The sequence below is a fragment of the Littorina saxatilis genome, linkage group LG10 (genome assembly GCF_037325665.1).
Source record: "Littorina saxatilis isolate snail1 linkage group LG10, US_GU_Lsax_2.0, whole genome shotgun sequence".
Taxonomy (NCBI): domain Eukaryota; kingdom Metazoa; phylum Mollusca; class Gastropoda; order Littorinimorpha; family Littorinidae; genus Littorina; species Littorina saxatilis.
Genome location: NC_090254.1, coordinates 46920969 through 46942834, shown reverse-complemented (window position 1 = coordinate 46942834; position 21866 = coordinate 46920969). Strand labels below are relative to the sequence as shown.

At 45.7% G+C, this 21866-nt stretch overlaps 1 protein-coding gene across 1 annotated transcript in view; it reads right to left on the bottom strand.

Annotated features, from left to right (window-relative positions):
* LOC138977892 (chordin-like) overlaps positions 1-21866 on the bottom strand; it is a 114923-nt gene that overhangs the window by 35319 nt on the left and 57738 nt on the right. The window contains exons 5-8 of the mRNA XM_070350500.1: positions 8855-8947; positions 8151-8271; positions 7276-7369; positions 5545-5686 (exon numbers count right to left, since the gene is read on the bottom strand). Coding sequence (XP_070206601.1) covers positions 5545-5686; positions 7276-7369; positions 8151-8271; positions 8855-8947 — 450 coding nt within the window. The remainder of the gene's footprint in view (positions 1-5544; positions 5687-7275; positions 7370-8150; positions 8272-8854; positions 8948-21866) is intronic.

Below are 21866 nucleotides of genomic sequence, written 5' to 3'. Positions count from 1 at the left end.
AATGACCGTGTGTTTGTCTTAATGATCGTGTGTTTGTCTTAATGATCGTGTGTTTGTCTTAATGATCGTGTGTTTGTCTTAATGATCGTGTGTCTGTCTTAATGACCGTGTGTCTGTCTTAATGACCGTGTGTCTGTCTTAATGACCGTGTGTCTGTCTTAATGATCGTGTGTTTGTCTTAATGATCGTGTGTTTGTCTTAATGATCGTGTGTTTGTCTTAATGATCGTGTGTCTGTCTTAATGATCGTGTGTTTGTCTTAATGATCGTGGGTTTGTCTTAATGATCGTGTGTTTGTCTTTATGATCGTGTGTTTGTCTTAATGATCGTGTGTTTGTCTTTATGATCGTGTGTCTGTCTTTATGATCGTGTGTTTGTCTTTATGATCGAGTGTATGTCTTTATGATCGTGTGTTTGTCTTTATAATCGTGTGTTTGTCTTTATGATCGTGTGTTTGTCTTTATGATCGTGTGTTTGTGTTATTAGAAATGCGATGTGGTGCCAAAAGAAAATGTACCATGTTTAAGTAAAATGAAAAAGGACATTAAAGTTGTCTTATTTTATCTTATCTCTGTCGTTAATATCCTCCTCCAAAAACACGTGTCATTTGAAGATGGCGGATAGGTCTTTTCTCGTTATTCAGAGTAGTTTGTCATTCTTTGCACTCGCCGAAGGTCAACAATAAAACTGATAAAACCCACGAGGTTAAACATGTTCCTGGAGTGGAGAAAAACTCAGCTGTTATTATCAGCCTATCCTACTCTTCCGCGTGCCACATCCGGGCAACTTTGCCATGTATCCCGCACCTCGTTTCTTAACAAGAGCGCCATCAGAAGTCGCTTTCTGTGCTTGGGAAACGACATGCTTTTGTGCGGGCGGATTCAAGATGGCGGACGACAGTCAGCCCATGAGCCATGATCGAGTTTGACAGACGAAACAGGCATTGATTACAAGCGAAGAAGTTCTTGATGACAAAGTCGTAGAATACGATCGTTGTAGGAAACATTTTCAGTCATAGTTAACTTCAAAATGATCTAGAGTTGAAATACTTTTTCATCATTTCTTAATTGTTGACATTGATGCGCTAGAACCGTCGTATCAAAGAAAGTTTTATCGTCGAAATGAAACCAAAACACTACGGCCGCCATTTTTGTCTCATCTGTACTACCTCGCTAAGCTGCCAAAGAAATCTCGCGGCGCCGCTGAACGCTTACGGGAGGCGAAGGGTTTCCGGGACGTTTTACACTGCGAAACCGGGTGCTGCCCGATCCGCTTGGTGAATTTCCTGCCGCCCTTCTCAATCCTCTCGCCATCTTGTTACTGCGTGTTGGAGGCCTCTGCTGCCCACTATCTTCGCTTTTCTCGCGTCTTCCGATACTTTTGGCGCCTTCAGCCCAGCCTTATCTCCCTTACTTCCCTCTTCTTCGTGGAGGCGGAATGTTCTCGTCAATTGCCGTCTGCTGGAACTAGCCTGGGTATACTTTTTTTGAAGTAGACGTGAAATATAATTTAGTAGATATTGCACCGATGTGTGTTTCGTTTCAAACTGCAGCACAATACGCTACAAACGGGGGACCTCGTAGTTTCAGGCAGACGACATTATTTCTAAAACTAGACACTCCGGAATAGCGGAATGGAGGGAAGTACTGTTAGAATGGAAAGGTTCACGAATCCTCTGTGTGTGGAGTTTGGTTGGTTGGTTGATCAAGAGACACATTGTAACCACAACTCGGTAATGTTGAACTTGTGTGTGTTAAATTCATAGCTCGTAATTCAGAGGCACTTAGCCTCCAAATATGTAGAACCTGCACTTGTAATCATAACAAGTCATTTTAGATTCCTTTGAAGTGACGGAATGAACTCCGATGAACTGTACGGTTGCATTTTGTTTACATGCGTCAAAGGAATTATCCGTATGGGCAGACAGGGGAGGCAACTCTGTCGAGTAAATGGTGTCCCTCGGTTGACAACGTACGCCATTTTCGAGGCATTTTCGTGGATCAAACAACCAAATTAATTAATTATGCTTAAGTTTCGAGCTCAATCCTTCAATTAATTTCACGACAAATGTTGTTTGGCTTGATTACAGGGACTTGTATCAAACATTAGTAAAGAATGCCATTGGATTCTGAGCTATGAATTTAACACACTAAAGTTCAACACTACCCAGAATTCTGTCCTCAAGCTGGCAAACAAAATATACCCGCACCACAATGCCAAAGCATCCACCAATATCCCTGCACACAGAATGGACCGATGACGTCAGTTGCAAGCCGAGCGTGAAACGGTGCAAACAATCTGCTGCTATTCTACCTCTGGTAACACCACCGGACTGTGATTTTGAGAACAAGTCACATTATAATCCTACAACCACTTTTACGAAGAAATCATTCAAGGCTCGCTGCAGCCACCAGGGATGTTTCTCGTCTTCTTCCCGTTTTGTGGGCCCCTCAAAGTGACGGCGACGAAACATGTAAAGATTGTGATTTACGGACGATGAGAAACCGTTATACGCTCTCCGTAAAGTGTGTGATTTAAACTGACAGTTGGTTGATTCGCCGCGAGTGTGTTTCCCACTTGTGCCTCAGTGTCAATTCCTTGTAAGAATCACAGTACAACCCCTATTGTAAGAATCACAGTACAACCCCTATTGTACCAATCACAGTACAACCCCTATTGTACCAATCACAGTACAACCCCTATTGTACCAATCACAGTACAACCCCTATTGTACCAATCACAGTACAACCCCTATTGTACCAATCACAGTACAACCCCTATTGTACCAATCACAGTACAACCCCTATTGTACCAATCACAGTACAACCCCTATTGTACCAATCACAGTACAACCCCTATTGTACCAATCACAGTACAACCCCTATTGTACCAATCACAGTACAACCCCTATTGTACCAATCACAGTACAACCCCTATTGTACCAATCACAGTACAACCCCTATTGTACCAATCACAGTACAACCCCTATTGTACCAATCACAGTACAACCCCTATTGTACCAATCACAGTACAACCCCTATTGTACCAATCACAGTACAACCCCTATTGTACCAATCACAGTACAACCCCTATTGTACCAATCACAGTACAACCCCTATTGTACCAATCACAGTACAACCCCTATTGTACCAATCACAGTACAACCCCTATTGTACCAATCACAGTACAACCCCTATTGTACCAATCACAGTACAACCCCTATTGTAACAATCACAGTACAACCCCTATTGTACCAATCACAGTACAACCCCTATTGTACCAATCACAGTACAACCCCTATTGTACCAAACACAGTACAACCCCTATTGTACCAATCACAGTACAACCCCTATTGTACCAATCACAGTACAACCCCTATTGTACCAATCACAGTACAACCCCTATTGTACCAATCACAGTACAACCCCTATTGTACCAATCACAGTACAACCCCTATTGTACCAATCACAGTACAACCCCCGTATTGTACCAATCACAGTACAACCCCTATTGTGCCAATCACAGTACAACCCCTATTGTACCAATCACAGTACAACCCCTATTGTGCCAATCACAGTACAACCCCTATTGTACCAATCACAGTACAACCCCTATTGTGCCAATCACAGTACAACCCCTATTGTACCAATCACAGTACAACCCCTATTGTACCAATCACAGTACAACCCCTATTGTGCCAATCACAGTACAACCCCTATTGTACCAATCACAGTACAACCCCTATTGTACCAATCACAGTACAACCCCTATTGTAACAATCACAGTACAACCCCTGTGTTAAGACCTCAAAAAGTCTGAGAAAATCGGGTCTTAAAATGGAGGTAAATTTACTGAGGAAATAATCAAACAACTTGAAAAAAAAATCTTTAAAGGGAGGTTCCACTGTTTCATGTAGGTTTAAGGGATGGCTTCAGATGGCCGACTTGTCTCAACTAAACAAACTTTCTTTTCCATTGATACATCGTGTAAATTGTGAAAGATTGTGTTTTACCCACACTACGGACACTGCATGCCCTTTGACATCACCAACTATTTGCATAAGTCAAACAACGTACAAAGTGACCGCAGTATTAATCACTATCGTCGTCGTCGTCACTCATCATCATCATCGTCATCATCATCGTCATCATCATCATCATCATCAGAATCCCCTACCTGTGGTGGCCATATCGTATGATACCCCCAGCTACCAGCCCCTCGGGGTGTTTATACCACCACCACCTCCACCAACACAACAACAACAGAGTCCCCTACCAGTGCTGGCCATATCGTTCTTATACCACCCCCACCAACACAACAACAACAGAGTCCCCTACCTGTGGTGGCCATATCGTTCTTATACCACCCCCACCAACACAACAACAACAGAGTCCCCTACCTGTGGTGGCCATATCGTTCTTATACCACCCCCACCAACACAACAACAACAGAGTCCCCTACCTGTGGTGGCCATATCGTTCTCATACCACCCCCACCAACACAACAACAACAGAACCCCCTACCTGTGCTGGCCATATCCAGGCATGAAAACTGAAGAAAAAAAATACTGAAAACAAAATTCGAAGGCGCGTTGCGCCAATTTTGGCGTAGCGCCAAGTTTCGCAGGCGCGAAGCGCCAAGTTTCGCAGGCGCGAAGCGCCAAGTTTCGCAGGCGCAAAGCGCCAAGTTTCGCAGGCGCGAAGCGCCAAGTTTCGCAGGCGCGAAGCGCCAAGTTTCGCAGGCGCGAAGCGCCAAGTTTCGCAGGCGCTTCAAAAAAGTTTCGCAGGCGCGAAGCGCCAAGACTTCTAGGGGGGTCCGGGGGCATGCTCCCCCGGAAATTTTTTTTTTCAAGGGTGCAATTTGGTGCAATCTGGGGCTATCTGAGCCTTAAAATTGGATTCAAACATGGCCCCAAAACTATTTTACTATAACTATGACTAGGAAAAAAAAAAAATAAAAATATTAAAAAAAAAAAACAGGAAAAATACGGAAAATAAAAAAAAATACGGTTTATTTTTTTCAAAAATACGGAAAATACGGAGAATTTTCATGCCTGCATATCGTTCTTATACCACCCCCACCAACACAACAACAACAGAATCCCCTACCTGTGCTGGCCATATCGTTCTTATACCACCCCCACCAACACAACAACAACAGAGTCCCCAACCTGTGCTGGCCATATCGTTCTTATACCACCCGCACCAACACACCAACAACAGAATCCCCTACCTGTGCTGGCCATATCGTTCTTATACCACCCCCACCAACACACCAACAACAGAATCCCCTACCTGTGCTGGCCATATCGTTCTTATACCACCCCCACCAACACACCAACAACAGAATCCCCTACCTGTGCTGGCCATATCGTTCTTATACCACCCCCACCAACACACCAACAACAGAGTCCCCTACCTGTGCTGGCCATATCGTTCTCATACCACCCCCACCAACACAACAACAACAGAGTCCCCTACCTGTGCTGGCCATATCGTTCTTATACCACCCCCACCAACACAACAACAACAGAATCCCCCCCTACCTGTGCTGGCCATATCGTTCGGCATGATCCTCCCTGCCACCAGGCCGTCTGGGTGTTTGGACGACGTGATGACGGCGAAGAGACGACCCTCACGGAAATACTGCACGTAGATGGCCGGAATCTTGTGCCATACTCCGCACAGCTGTTGTGGAAAACAATGATACCAAGATGTCAATAATTGTCTTCAGCAAGTCAGTGTTAGAATGGAAGGTAGGACATTATAATATGTTTGATGGGTTGTTGACAGACCAGCTTTTTTGTCGGTCCGAGGGGGAGTCTTTTGTTTCATATTTATTGACCAAGGCCGAAGACCGCGGTCAATAAATATAAAACAAAAGTCGATATGCCCCCTGAGGACCGACAAAAAAGCTTGTCTGTCAACAAACCACCAAACATCGTTTTTGTCATCATTTTGGTAGTTAGAAAATAAGTGCACAATCAACCCAGGGAGCCATGCTTTGAAACACAGGTTCCGTGCTGATAACCACACGAGTCCCGGTTTGATAACCACTGGCAATCAAAGCTGGCGTGTGAAAGCAACTTTCTGTGTTTTTGAGTTCATTAAATGTTGGGATGAATATGTCAGGTTTGAGGATGCACAGTTCTGTAGGTTCATCTCGGTATTCCACCCCCTCGGCTTTCTGTTGTAAATATTAAGCTGAGTGATCGAATGTGGAAGCTACGTTTGGTCAAAGGTCACTGAAGATTTGCGTCGTGCAGCGAAGGAAAGAATCGCGATCTTGTTTCCGACTCAGTACCTCTTTGTATTTCATTAGACCTGTCATTCTGCTTGCTCGGCTTTGTTAGATGTTTGCATATCTTGTTGCTATTTTCTTTGCTTTTATTATTGTTTCTTATTTGTGCTTCGTTTATCGATACAACGTCTTGTGCACGGGTCAAAATGTGTGTGTCAGGGGTCGTTTTACTTGAACTTGACGTTTGTGTTTCTCCGAACGTCTGTGTATCGAAACACAGATACACGCACTCCATGACTCTGTAAGAAGACAAAACATATCGCTAGGTTTCATTTGTTTTTGATGAATGTATGACTTTTCATGAAGTAGTTTTGTTTTTTGTTTACTTTTGCCAGTTTGCCAGTTCGTTTTTGGAACTTTGCAAAGCAGTGTCGTGTCGTCTGTTTAGGTCTGGGGAAACGCCAATGAAAAGAGCCGAAGAATCCCCGAGCGTTTCTATTGGGTTTGCTTTTGATTATCCATGTATAACCTGCTTCCTGCAACTATGGTAACCGGGGATTTATTTCCTGGGGATCATGAGATATATCTCCCAGGCGCTTGTGAATTAAAACTCGTGAAAATGATGACAAAATAACTAATCTTTTACCATATTCCGGACAGCTGTTGGGGAAAAACATGGTGACAACATGTCAATTATCATCGTTAAAAACTCAGTGTTAGAATGGAATTGTAGGACATACCGATCTTTGACCATACTCTGGACAGCTGGTGGGAAAAAACATGGTAACAACATGTCAATTATCATCGTTAAAAACTCAGTGTTAGAATGGAATTGTAGGACATACTGATCTTTGACCATACTCTGGACAGCTGGTGGGAAAAAACATGTCAATAATCATCGTTAAAAAGGACATAATAACTGGTCTTTTACCATACATACCACAGGAGTTGTAAGAAAACAATGATACCAGGTCCATAATCATCAAGAAAAGTCAGTGTTAGAATGAAGATGTTGAATGTTGTGTGGAATGTCTACCTTCTTGTCTCGCTTTGTGCGTTTGACGATGGGACTGTCAAGCAAGACGTAGCCATTGGCGTCTGTGATCTGCAGGAACTTGGGGCGGTCCAGTCTGCAACCACGACATCAATCAATGTTCTGTTCACGTCAAACATCAATCAATGTTGTGTTCACGTCAAACAACAATCGATGTTCTGTTCACGTCAAACATCAATCGATGTTCTGTTCACGTCAAACATCAATCAATGTTCTGTTCACGTCAAACAACAATCGATGTTCTGTTCACGTCAAACATCAATCAATGTTCTGTTCACGTCAAACAACAATCGATGTTCTGTTCACGTCAAACATCAATCAATGTTCTGTCCACGTCAAACATCAATCAATGTTCTGTCCACGTCAAACATCAATCAATGTTCTGTTCACGTCAAACATCAATCAATGTTCTGTTCACGTCAAACATCAATCAATCATGTTCTGTTCACGTCAAACATCAATCAATGTTCTGTTCACGTCAAACATCAATCAATGTTCTGTTCACGTCAAACATCACAATTATCGTTACGTTACTTTCTACTTCTCTCTCTCTCTCTGTCTCTCTCTCTAAAGGCATGTGGACTAAAGCAAATAAACTATTCGTATCGTATTCTCTCTCTCTCTCTCTCTCTCTCTCTCTCTCTCTCTTTCTCTCTCTCTCTCTCTCTCTCTCTCTCTCTCTCTCTCTCTCTCTCTCTCTCTCTCTCTCATCACTCATCACCCACCCCCCCTCCCCCTGCTAGTTTTCATCTCATTCACACACACACTCTTCTCCCTTTAACTTTCCTTGTGGGTGTTTATTGTAAGAAAGAGTGTTAGCTGTGCAAGTGTTTTGGAGTAGAAGCTGTGCCACTCACTTGCTGTATCTGACGGCGTATCGGAGCTCCCCTCTCTGGCCACTGATGTGAATGACGGCTACTGACGTCGTTCTCACCGCCTGACCCCTCACCTGACGCCCCACCAGCAGTGCGCGGAATTCTGACGTCATCAATACATGTCATGACGTCATCAATACGTCAATGTTACGTCTTCATTACAGCGACATGACATCAAAACATCAACATAGCGTCATCATTACGCCAACTTGACGAGGTCATTACGATTACAAAGTCTGTGCGCCTTGAGTCGCCTTGTGGTGAGATATGTGCGCGTTATAAATTCTCGTATTATTATTGTTATTATTACACGGAATTGTCATGACATCAAACTGACGTCATCATTACATTCACACCAAGATGATTCTGTCTTCCTTACATCGACATATTAAAGCGTCAACATAGCGTCATCATTACGCCAACATGACGTGATCAGTACAATAACGACACTGTCATAACATCGACACTGACATTGTCATTTAATGGTTACAAAGACAATTACAACAACAGTTTCTATGATGCAAGAGTCAAACATCACGATTCGGATATTGATCTTTGTGATAATTCCCATAATAATGAAGCAATCATGAAGACGATGTCGATTTTTGTAAAAATAAGAAACATTACTGCAATGACGACAACGTTCTTTGTGACGACATAAAGATGACGGAATAGCAAATACATACCGTTGACCTTGTACATCTCCTGTTGGTCGTCGCTGTAGATACCAGTGACCTGCCCTTTGGGACGGAAGGAGAAGTCGCTCTCAAAGTCGTTACCTGAAACACGTCACAAACAGCAGAAACACGTCACAAACAGCAGAAACACGTCACAAACACCACAAACAGCAGAAACACGTCACAAACAGCAGAAACACGTCACAAACAGCAGAAACACGTCACAAACAGCAGAAACACGTCACAAACACCACAAACACGTCACAAACACCACAAACAGCAGAAACACGTCACAAACAGCAGAAACACGTCACAAACAGCAGAAACACGTCACAAACACCACAAACACGTCACAAACACCACAAACACGTCACAAACACCACAAACACGTCACAAACACCACAAACACGTCACAAACACCACAAACACGTCACAAACACCACAAACACGTCACAAACAGCAACACATGTCGAGCTTCGCTATACAGTGGAACTCCCATTTTGATTTTACGAAATCCCGATTCAGCCAAGACTCCCTCCCTGTTAAGACTGGTTTTCTTCAGACTCCCTCCCTGTTAAGACTGTTTTTCTTCAGATGTTCTGTTCATATTCTCTTTAAATCTACCCCAATTTTTAGACCACATTTTCTCGGATTTTTAAGGTCTGAAAAGTACGCAAGGACTGGACGCAGATGACCTTCCCTGACCTCTTCGAGAAACGTTTCTGCCACTTCTGTCTTAATTAAGCCCACCTTCCTCTCCCCTACGAACCGCAACCCCCCCCCCCCCCCCCCCACCCCCTCCGACGACTGTGTCAGTCAAGGGACCGAGACCACACATTCTACCTGTTTCGGACTTCTTGTATGCTAATGAAATGAAAACTAGGTGGTAAACTTCGTGTGAAGTCTCCATATCATATATACATCTTTAAGCGAAGACAACACCAGCAGCCACCACGATTCTGGACTATGACAAGCAGATAAGATCGAAAGTCAAACTGTCCATATATGCTGGACTTTCTTTCTTTCTTTCTTTCTTTATTTGGTGTTTAACGTCGTTTTCAACCACGAAGGTTATATCGCGACGGATGCTGCACTTGTGATCGGAAGGTCGCAGGTTCAAATTCGGGCCGGGACGGACACGGGTCAACTTTATGTGTAGACCCAGAGACGGAATTAAGCCATATCCCACCCCCGTGTCACCACCATGGCACGTAAAAGACCTCGGTAAATGTTGCCATAAGTGCAGATGGCTGATACCACCTAAACACGCATACACTTGTGTATCTCGTCAAAAGCCGTGAGGGCGTAAAACTCCAGATTCTCCAAAAAAATGTTTTTAAAGATATCCAGCAAAAAAAGCTCAAAACTTTATTGAGCGGCAAAAATGCCAAAGTTGATGTCAGCTAGAAAAAGGGCCATCAAGATGAAAAGATGTGCATAAATATTCCATTCATATTTTGCCTAAACCAATGTCATTTCGTAAAACGAAGAAATCTTTTTCATTCTTTAAAAAACATAAAATCGTTGCAACACCCCAAGGGAAATGCATAAATAATGTTTCTTTCACCATCAAATCGCACCCAACATAATTATATATAGCATCTTTTCTCACTCAAAAAGAAACAAAACCAGCACGGGAGACAACTCGTGCATCAGCACATGATAGTTATCTCCCTTCATATCAAACATTTCTCACCTCCAAAAGTGTGCTACCGATAAAATGGCGGATCGTTTTCCGGCCAGATATCATTTATATCATTAGCCCCGAGTGCACGCTTGTGTAGAAAACGTAGGGTTCGGGTTAAGATAGCCTTAAAGGCCCACAACGCCTCGTGGAAGCAGTCCGCTTCGCCGTCTCAGATCTGGTCAGGTTAAGATAGCCTTAAAGGCCCACACCGCCTCGTGAAAGCAGTCCGCTTCGCCGTCTCAGATCTGGTCAGGTTAAGATAGCCTTAAAGGCCCACACCGCCTCGTGAAAGCAGTCCGCTTCGCCGTCTCAGCCCAGGTCAGGGGTTTACATGGCATAAGACCATCCATCGGAAATAACTTGGTCGGGTTCGTATTGGTTGTGAAAGAGTGAATGCTCTTGCTTTTATTGAGTCAAACTTTCCCACGTGACATATATAAGCCAATCACCAGGGAGGGGTGTGTCTGAAACACGTGGACAAGGAGCACGTGCAGAATTAGAAAACTTGTTTGTTTGTTTGTTTATTTGTTGCTTAACGTCCAGCCGACTACGCAGAGCCATATCAGGACGAGGAAGGGGGGGATGAAGGGGGCCACTTGTCAAGCGATTCCTGTTTACAAATGCACTAACCCATTACTTGTGTCCCAGCAGGCTTTAGTAAAACTAAATTAATACCTACTGGAAGATTACCAGTTTCCAGTATGTTAAAATAGGCTTAACCTATCTACTGCTGGACTTACATCAGAACACTAACAGATTAATCTATACATGAATCGCGAGACAAGCGGCAAGAGAAGAGATTTTTGGAAAAAATACAGGTGAATGAGCAAGAAGGCAGAAAAAAGAAAAGAATTCATGAAGAAAAAGAGAGCATGACAGGAAAGAGGAACCAAAAATCTACCTAACAGCAAACTAGAAAGCTCCTGCGGTTCCAAAAACAGGAGGGGCCTTTAATTTCATAACCGCAGTGCCCCACTGCGGGAATTAGAAAACTTGCCTTCAAAAAAAGCAAGAGTATTGACTGTTTCAACACACACGCGACACAGTTATTTCCGGAGTTCGTATATTGCTTTCGTGGAAGGGACTGCACTTTTAAGCATTAAAGTCCTCACAAGGGGAGCTCTGCTATCGTAGCTTTTCTGATACCTCCTCTCGCTTACCCTGCAACGTAGTACCTTTGAGCATTAAAGTCCTCACAAGAGGAGCTCTGCTATCGTAGCTTTCCCGATACCTACTCTCGGTTAGCCTGCAACGTAGTACCTTTAAGCATTAAAGTCCTCACAAGGGGAGCTCTGCTATAGTAGCTTTCCCGATACCTACTCTCGGTTAGCCTGCAACGTAGTACCTTAAGTCCTCACAAGGGGAGCTCTGCTATCGTAGCGTTCCTGATACCTCCTCTCGCTCACCCTGCAACGTAGTACCTTTGAGCAGAGGCAGGTTGAGATTTGAATTAGCGATGTTAGAAAAGTTATCAGAAAATGCCGCAAGAAAAGAAATAACTCCGAGGAGATGGAACATCCTCGTCAGCATGTGCAGATGAGGGGCGGCAATCACCCAGCAAATCGCATGAATTATCCCCCCTGGAGCGAAACGTTGCTAGGCGTCAAGGGCAGATAACTCTGACGTGCTCCAATGCCCGCCACTGGAGATGGTTGGAAGAGAGCGTGAGATGCGTAGGGTTTGGTTCATCTGATGACATTTGGCTTTTCACGCGGAATAAAACTTCATGATGCCGCTTCTCGTAGTTTTTGACACGCCCATAAAATAATTAATACGTTTTCAGGGCCACCAGAGCGTACAGACAGACATATGTACTGACGCGGCATGGAATACTTCTGCACGCTAAATGTCGAGAGAACGCAGACACACACTGAGTACGGATCCTCAATGTCAAAGAGTGTATGAATTCCACGATACCAACATGTAATAAAGTGTTGTTTCAACCACACGCTCTCTCGCACAGAAAGACAAGACAAGACAACATAAGAAAGTAAAAGAGAACAAAGCAAAACAGAAGCGAAGGTCAGCAAAAACAAGACAAGACCAGACAAGACAAGACAAGACAAGACAAGACAAAGCTTTATGTCCGAGGGCTTGTAAATTATTAGAAAGAAGGCAGACAAATGTTTCCTTGTGCAACAACCCTCGTCTAGAAAGGGGCGACACTCACGAGTCGGTCCCCACATTTACGCATCACCACACATCAGTGAACATACATTTTACATTTTTGTCAGCAACGACCATCACAAACATAGATCATCGTCCCAATTCATACAGGCGACTGGATGCAGATCAAGTCGAAACTTCCAGGCAAGAACCAGAAAGGGACTGTGTTTGCAAGAAATCAGTCAACGTGTTCTCACGTTCAAAACTAACCTCAGATAGACACAGTCAGATCCAAAATGCAAGAATGGTTAGTTAATGGAACGTTTGAATTTATTTATATGACAAAGTTAAAGGCACAGTAAGCCTCCCGTAAACCATCACAGATAATGTCAGGCTTTTACACACAGTACAAACACCCTTCCATTAGAACGCTCACCAAACGGGAACATCCTGCCCTACGTAAAGAGCGAGCAATTTTTAAAGAATTAATTTTGCGCCGATTGCTCAGAGACAATCGGACCGTGGTGCGTTTTGGCGCCAGACCTAACTTTTAAAATCTAAATAATAAATTGACAGCTTGTTACACAAACATTCTTAAATCATAAAAGAATTTTTTTTTCATCAAGACAAGATCAGTACAATTCGAAGTTTTGAGGGCGGGGATGTAGCTCAGTCGGTAGCGCGCTAGATTTGTATCCAGTTGGCCGCTGTCAGCGTGAGTTCGTCCCCACGTTCGGCGAGAGATTTATTTCTCAGAGTCAACTTTGTGTGCAGACTCTCCTCGGTGTCCGAACACCCCCGTGTGTACACGCAAGCACAAGACCAAGTGCGCACGAAAAAGATCCTGTAATCCATGTCAGAGTTCGATGGGTTATAGAAACACGAAAATACCCAGCATGCTTCCTCCGAAAACGGCGTATGGCTGCCTAAATGGCGGGGTAAAAAACGGTCATACACGTAACATTCCACTCGTGCAAAAAACACGAGTGTACGTGGGAGTTTCAGCCCACGAACGCAGAAGAAGAAGAAGTTTTGAAAGTTTGAAAAAAAGAAAAGCCCGGAAGCAGGGTCACGCAAGGTCGTGGTTCTCGTAGCAGACGACGGTTTATGTCTATCGCCAGTTCCTCTGAACAGTCAAAAGCCATCGCTAGAGTTCTTGTGAACCACAGCCGTTTGTTTCGTGCATAGTCAGAGGTACATAATAACGTGCTATTGCAGATAAGCTCACATCGAGTCGCATTCAAATTACTAACTGACGACTACATTGTGAAAAAGGGAAACTGGATCACACGGGTTCACGATGGCTCAGAGGTAAGATAAACCACGCAAAAATAAATTCTTTGAAAATTGCTCGCTCTTTACGGAGGGCACCTAGGATGTTCCCGTTTGGTGAGCGTTCAAATGGAAGGATGTTTGTACTGTGTAAAAAAAAAGCCTGACAGTATCTGTGATGGTTTACGGGAGGCTTACTGTGCCATTGAGTTACTGGAACGTTTAACTTAATCATAAAAAAAGTCGCGTGAAGCGATATAAAAACATTCAGTCAAGCTGTCGGCATTAAAGTAACGGATAAACAAAATTAACAGTCATCGCCGATACTATATTTAAGATAGTCTCGAATAACCACACCCCAAAACAGAGACGGGTCACGCTCGTCTCCTGGTAGCGTGGAAACGCAGTACTTGCTTAACCTATTTTCTGTCATTCTGAGCATATTTTTAGAGTAAACATGACATATGTATATATTTTTGAATTCAGGAGAAATTGAGGAATACGATGCAATCATTTTTAAATCTGTTAGTGAAAATTCGATTTTAATGACAACTTTAATGAGCAAACTAATTAACTACATTATGAGCCTCCAAGCTGAAATGTAATACAATAGTCCAGGCTTCGTCGAAAATTACTTGACCAAAATTTCAACCAATTTGGTTGAAAAATGAGGGCGTGACAGTGCTGCCTCAACTTTCACAAAAAAGACGGATATGACGTCATCAAGGACAAATCGAAATAATGAAAAAAAAAGTCTGGGGGATATGCCCACGAACTCTCATTGAAAATTTCATGAAGATTGGTCCGGCACTTTTCTCTGAATCGCTCTACACACACACACACACACACACACACACACACACACACACACACACACACACACACACACACACAACCACAACCACCCTCGTATCGATTTCCCCCGTCTATGTTAAAACATTTAATCAAAACTTGACTAAATGTAAAAAAATATATATAAAAAAATAAAAACCACTGCATTTTGTCACAGATTTAAACATTCCTATAATTTGCCATTCATGTGGGTTTTTTTAAAATTTTAGATTGATTGCAGTCTATCTGTTTTTGGAATTCAAACGCAGTCAGTAGATGTGCGACACAACGTAAAGAGTCAAAACGCAGTCAGTAGATGTGCGACACAACGTAAAGAGTCAAAACGCAGTCAATAGATGTGCGACACAACGTAAAGAGTCAAAACGCAGTCAGTAGATGTGCGACACAACGTAAAGAGTCAAAACGCAGTCAGTAGATGTGCGACACAACGTAAATAGTCAAAACGCAGTCAGTAGATGTGCGACACAACGTAAAGAGTCAAAACGCAGTCAGTAGATGTGCGACACAACGTAAAGAGTCAAAACGCAGTCAGTAGATGTGCGACACAACGTAAAGAGTCAAAACGCAGTCAGTAGATGTGCGACACAACGTAAAGAGTCAAAACGCAGTCAGTAGATGTGCGACACAACGTAAAGAGTCAAAACGCAGTCAGTAGATGTGCGACACAACGTAAAGAGTCAAAACGCAGTCAGTAGATGTGCGACACAACGTAAAGAGTCAAAACGCAGTCAGTAGATGTGCGACACAACATAAAGAGTCAAAACGCAGTCAGTAGATGTGCGACACAACGTAAAGAGTCAAAACGCAGTCAGTAGATGTGCGACACAACGTAAAGAGTCAAAACGCAGTCAGTAGATGTGCGACACAACGTAAAGAGTCAATACGCTGACAGTGACAAAATGTCGAGGGTACCAAAAAGTCGAATGCCAGAAAGTCGAGGTGACAAAGAGTTTCAAGGATCAACAGATGGAGGGAGGCTGGTGTCGCGATGTTTAAAGCATATAATACATAAGTAGTGCAGACGAACCTGCCTTGCCGAGCACCCCTAGATAGCGACCACCTGTCAATTACGACCACAACCTAAAGATCCAGACGATGTTCTTTCCTGTACAATCCACCTTCCTATAACGACCATCAGCCTATGAAGACCCCTTTGGGATAGGGGGTGGTCCCTTTGGGGTGGGGTTGGACCCTTTGGGGTGGGGGTGGTCCCTTTGGGGTGGGGTTGGACCCTTTGGGGTGGGGGTGGTCCCTTTGGGGTGGGGGGTGGACCCTTTGGGGTGGGGGTGGTCCCTTTGGGGTGGGGGGTGAACCCTTTGGGGTGGGGGGTGGACCCTTTGGGTGGGGGTGGTCCCTTTGGGGTGGGGTTGGACCCTTTGGGGTGGGGGTGGTCCCTTTGGGGTGGGGTTGGACCCTTTGGGGTGGGGTTGGACCCTTTGGGGTGGGGTTGGACCCTTTGGGGTGGGGTTGGACCCTTTGGGGTGGGGATGGACCCTTTGGGGTGGGGGTGGTCCCTTTGGGGTGGGGTTGGACCCTTTGGGGTGGGGTTGGACCCTTTGGGGTGGGGTTGGACCCTTTGGGGTGGAGTTGGACCCTTTGGGGTGGGGGTGGACCCTCCGTGGTCGTTCTAGACCGGGTCCATTGTGGAGTATGGTCTACACTATCAGACTTGAATGATGAAAAAGCAATATGACTGTGTTAAAAGAGTGGTGGTACCATTACTACATCCATTTTCTGCATCAAAATTCTCCTTCGAGGCATTCATTCGTATATCCCAAATGACGTTGTTGTGACAGTAACGTCAGTGTGATGACGTAATTTTCGGCGCCGAGGAGCGGTTCCTTATCAAAGCTATTCAAGAGCTGCCGACACGGTGCGTTTCTGAAAGCAAATCCGTGTCTCGGTTGACGTCTGTGACGAAAACGTTTAAATGATGACAGACGGGGAGATGTGGTGGAGGGGAATGGCGGGGGGGGGGGGGGAATGGCGGGGGGGGGGGGAATGGCGGGGGGGGGGAATGGCGGGGGGGGGAGGGGCGGGGTTAGAGATGGCAGAGGAGATAGCGTTAGGGTTAGCCCTTCTCCTTCCTTCCTTCTCTCTCTCTCTCTCTCTCTCTCTCTCTCTCTCTCCCCCTCTCTCTCCTCCTCTTCTCTCTCTCTCTCTTTCTCTCTCTCTCTCTCTGAATTGCCAGCCTGAAGACTATTTATGTTGGTTCAAAGCTGCAAATGCCACTTACACTCAAACGGAAGCTTCAACCTAAATGTAAAAGAACTTGAATGATTCTATTTAATTGCTTGGGCTTGAAGAGGCCCGAAGTTTCAACAGATGTAACAGGCACCGAACACAAGATTACAGTCTGTTTTCTAGCAAATTATATCCGTGTCTCTCCCCCCCCCCCCCCCCCCCCCCCCCCTCACCCTTCACCTCAACTATCCCTATCCTGTAAAAGTGCAGACTCAAGGGTTCAAACGCCACGAGAATAAGTTTTTATTACTCGTGAGTTAATTGAACTGATAATTATCGCTGCGAAAGTACGCCCTTCGAATGCATGAGTCAAGACGAAGAACTGAACAATCTTGGAAATCAACATTTCGGATACGTTTCTGCTTTTTTTCCGTATCAGTCTGAAACCTTTCATCGCTTTTGGGGGTTTAAGCGGATGAATACTTTTCCTGCTTTCAATCTTAACTCAAAACAAGCTTTTTCTTCCAAATTGAATGAACTTTATATTTTGTATACCTTAATTACGACGTAAAGACAGGACATTCTGCAATTATTATCGTAGAAATAATGCATCGGTTCCGTGAAATATGAAGGGCATAAATATGGAAAGACAAGACTGCCCGCAGAGCTCGGGAGAGAAAATGAGAGAGAAACAGACAGCGAGACAGGGCCGGACAGACAGAGAGGGAGAAAAGGATAATGAGAAAGAGCATAGAGAGGGTATAAACATTGAGAGAGAAAGAGACAGACAGACAGACAGAAAGGAAGTTGAGAGAGAGAGAGAGAGAGAGAGAGAGAGAGAGAGGGGGGGAGAGAGAGAGGGGGAGAGAGGGAGAAGTGGAGAAAGAGAGGGGGGGTAGAGCATGTGTGAATAGAGGCATATATTGTGAGACCAGAGAGACCCTTCACACACACACACACACACACACACACACACACACACACACACACACATACACACCACAGAGATAACGACTAGTCTATATCTCTGTAACACACACACACACACACACACACACACACACACACACACACACAACCCCCTCCCCCCTCCTTCCAACACAACGCCTCACCAACCCCACCAAAACCCACAATAAACTGTGACGACAGTTCGCATAATCAAGATACTGTGGGTGGCCCGGGCCGATTGCGAGAAAGATGATCTACAAATGATACAAGGGTTTCGAACCTCGCTCTTATCACAGCGGTCTTTGAGTCGTTGTCGCCGGGCAGAAAGGCCGGGCCACAATGGGAGACACGCCGAGGACCATCAAGTCACCATGGTCGCGGGCCCAGGCCGGGCCACAATGGGAGACACGCCGAGGACCATCAAGTCACCATGGTCGCGGGCCCAGGCGCCACCCCCCGTTGCGTGTCAAAGACTCGGAGTCAACGGAGCGGGTTTGGGGCGTGGTTGATAACCGCGGGGTAGCCGCGGTGTATACACAACAGCTAAACAACCCGCTAAACAGTGTATAATATTGCTGTGATGCGTACAGCGGCTAAAGGCACAGTCCTGCCTTTCTAAATTTAGTCCGAAGTTTTTATAAAAAAAAATTGAGTGCCGAACTTGGTGCATCGAGCTTCGCAAAGTTTTCTTCACATAATCAATCTCAGGCTTAACGTCCTACTTAATTGAGTTCGACGTCAACTTCGCTAAGACTTCGCGAAGTTTTTTTTTACCGAAAACCCAGTGCTAATTGCCACGTGCGGCCAGCTTCTCCCAGTTAAGGACTGACTTTAAGTTGACTTGGCCAAATCTGATCACCGAGAAGTCAGTGCCAAAGCGTCGTGCAGTAGACTTGGCCAAATCTGATCACCGAGAAGTCAGTGCCAAAGCGTCGTGCAGTAGACTTGGCCAAATCTGATCACCGAGAAGTCAGTGCCAAAGCGTCGTGCAGTAGACTTGGCCAAATCTGATCACCGAGAAGTCAGTGCCAAAGCGTCGTGCAGTAGACTTGGCCCAATCTGATCACCGAGAAGTCAGTGCCAAAGCGTCGTGCAGTAGACTTGGCCAAATCTGATGACCGAGAAGTCAGTGCCAAAGCGTCGTGCAGTAGACTTGGCCAAATCTGATGACCGAGAAGTCTGTGCCAAAGCGTCGTGCAGTAGACTTGGCCAAATCTGATGACCGAGAAGTCAGTGCCAAAGCGTCGTGCAGTAGACTTGGCCAAATCTGATGACCGAGAAGTCAGTGCCAAAGCGTCGTGCAGTAGACTTGGCCAAATCTGATCACTGAAAAGTCAGTGCCAAAGCGTCGTGCAGTAGACTTGGCCCAATTGGCATCAGGCTCATAATTTATCCAGCCAAAGATTCGGTTTACCATCACACACGTGTCCCGGCTTCCACGTGACAGAAGGCCCTCCCTGCACTTGACAGAAGGCCCTCCCTGCACGTGACAGAAGGCCCTCCCTGCACGTGACAGAAGGCACTCCCTGCACGTGACAGAAGGCCCTCCCTGCACGTGACAGAAGGCCCTCCCTGCACGTGACAGAAGGCCCTCCCTGCACGTGACAGAAGGCACTCCCTGCACTTGACAGAAGGCACTCCCTGCACTTGACAGAAGGCACTCCCTGCACTTGACAGAAGGCCCTCCCTGCACGTGACAGAAGGCACTCCCTGCACTTGACAGAAGGCACTCCCTGCACTTGACAGAAGGCCCTCCCTGCACTTGACAGAAGGCCCTCCCTGCACTTGACAGAAGGCCCTCCCTGCACGTGACAGAAGGCCCTCCCTGCACGTGACAGAAGGCCCTCCCTGCACGTGACAGAAGGCCCTCCCTGCACGTGACAGAAGGCCCTCCCTGCACTTGACAGAAGGCCCTCCCTGCACGTGACAGAAGGCCCTCCCTGCACGTGACAGAAGGACCTCCCTGCACGTGACAGAAGGCCCTCCCTGCACGTGACAGAAGGCCCTCCCTGCACGTGACAGAAGGCCCTCCCTGCACGTGACAGAAGGCCCTCCCTGCACGTGACAGAAGGACCTCCCTGCACGTGACAGAAGGACCTCCCTGCACGTGACAGAAGGCCCTCCCTGCACGTGACAGAAGGACCTCCCTGCACGTGACAGAAGGACCTCCCTGCACGTGACAGAAGGCCCTCCCTGCACGTGACAGAAGGACCTCCCTGCACGTGACAGAAGGCCCTCCCTGCACGTGACAGAAGGCCCTCTCTGCACGTGACAGAAGGCCCTCCCTGCACGTGACAGAAGGCCCTCTCTGCACGTGACAGAAGGCCCTCCCTGCACGTGACAGAAGGCCCTCCCTGCACGTGACAGAAGGCCCTCTCTGCACGTGACAGAAGGCCCTCCCTGCACGTGACATACACCAACAATCAGCATTCTGACTGATTTCTTTGCCGTGTTGACTTTTTTGTGTTTTAGTTTGTTTCGTTTTAGCAGAGTGACACTAGAAACTTTTAGAAAATGATGTCATTTGACAAATTGCATACTGCACAGAAAGCATTCACGTTGTTGGTGAGTCCAAGTAGGGGGTCGCCTTTCCCCACGCTTACATTTTAAGCTTCAGTCACATACGCGATTCAATCGTTGAGATTCAATCGCGCGATTCAATCTTGAGCCGATCGCACATCACATCGTAGGCCATTGACCCGTCACACGATGAACGATAGACGAACGATTGACCAATGATTGACGAACGATAACTCCACGCGAGCGGGGCGGAAGTGACGTGTCACAGTGAACACGGCAAACGCGCTTTGCGAGAGCAGACGCTAATGTTCGAACATCGCTCTACCTTTCTGAAAAATACCTTTCAGCATTACGCCTTTGCGAGAAATAAAGTTCCCAGACAGTTGCAATTAATGTTTCCCGACCGCTGTACACGCCTAAAACGTCTCCTTTATATCTGAGTAAGAAACTGTTCTTCCAATAAGTTTTGAATTGACGAAGAGACGCTGTCCGCCACTGTCCGCCATTTTTTACGTCACGGCGTGAAGGCCACAACGACGCGTTCTGATTGGCTCTGCCCCTGCGATTGACTGACGACTGAGTCGCATGAATAAAACAAGTTCTAAAGCTCAAAGCTACGAGGGAATCGCATGAGACTGAGTCGCAGACTTGTAGCTATTTTCCACGACTCAGTCGCCCGTGTGACAGGGTAAATCGCACGATTGAATCGCGCATGTTAGTGAGCCCCGTTAGCTCAGTTGCAAGATCGTCTGACCGCAAAGCCGGTAGGTCGGGTTCGAATCTCCCAGCAAGCAAGCCTAGATGGACATGTTTGTCAAATTAGTTTCGAAGCTGGCCGAACCTAAGATTGTGATCGCCACGTACAGACGAGAAGAAATGTGCCTTTAAGTAACCACGAAGTGTGTCTATCAAGCCCACGATGCTCGCATACCCAATACAACCACCCCTCGCCGTGTCTATTATACGGGCAAAGATTTCTATTTTTTATTTTTTTTTATTTAACTGGCTAAATTTTGTGTACGTGAAGCGAAGATGTTTAAAGAGCGATTAACAAAGTCTGGTTTGTACAACGGTGGACTGTTGAATAGTGAGCACCGCTGTGATGAGATGAGGGGGAAACGATTAAAAAGGGTTAAGTGCCTATTAGGAGTGTGCGAGTTATGTTTGAAGGCAAATCACTGCCCTATAAACTCTCCCATGCAGCTCAAGGGGAAGCAACAAGCCGTGACACAGTGATCGAGGCACGATGTGGGGTTCGGTTATTTGGAACGCCAACAATTGTGTTACCGCTTGTCCAGTTTAATATGATTTTCAATATCTCTCTATCTGTGTGTGTGTGTGTGTGTGTGTGTGTGTGTGTGTGTGTGTGTGTGTGTGTGTGTGTGTGTGTGTGTGTATGTGTGTGTGTCTCTCTCTCTCTCTCTCTCACTCACTCTCTCTCTCTCTCCCTCT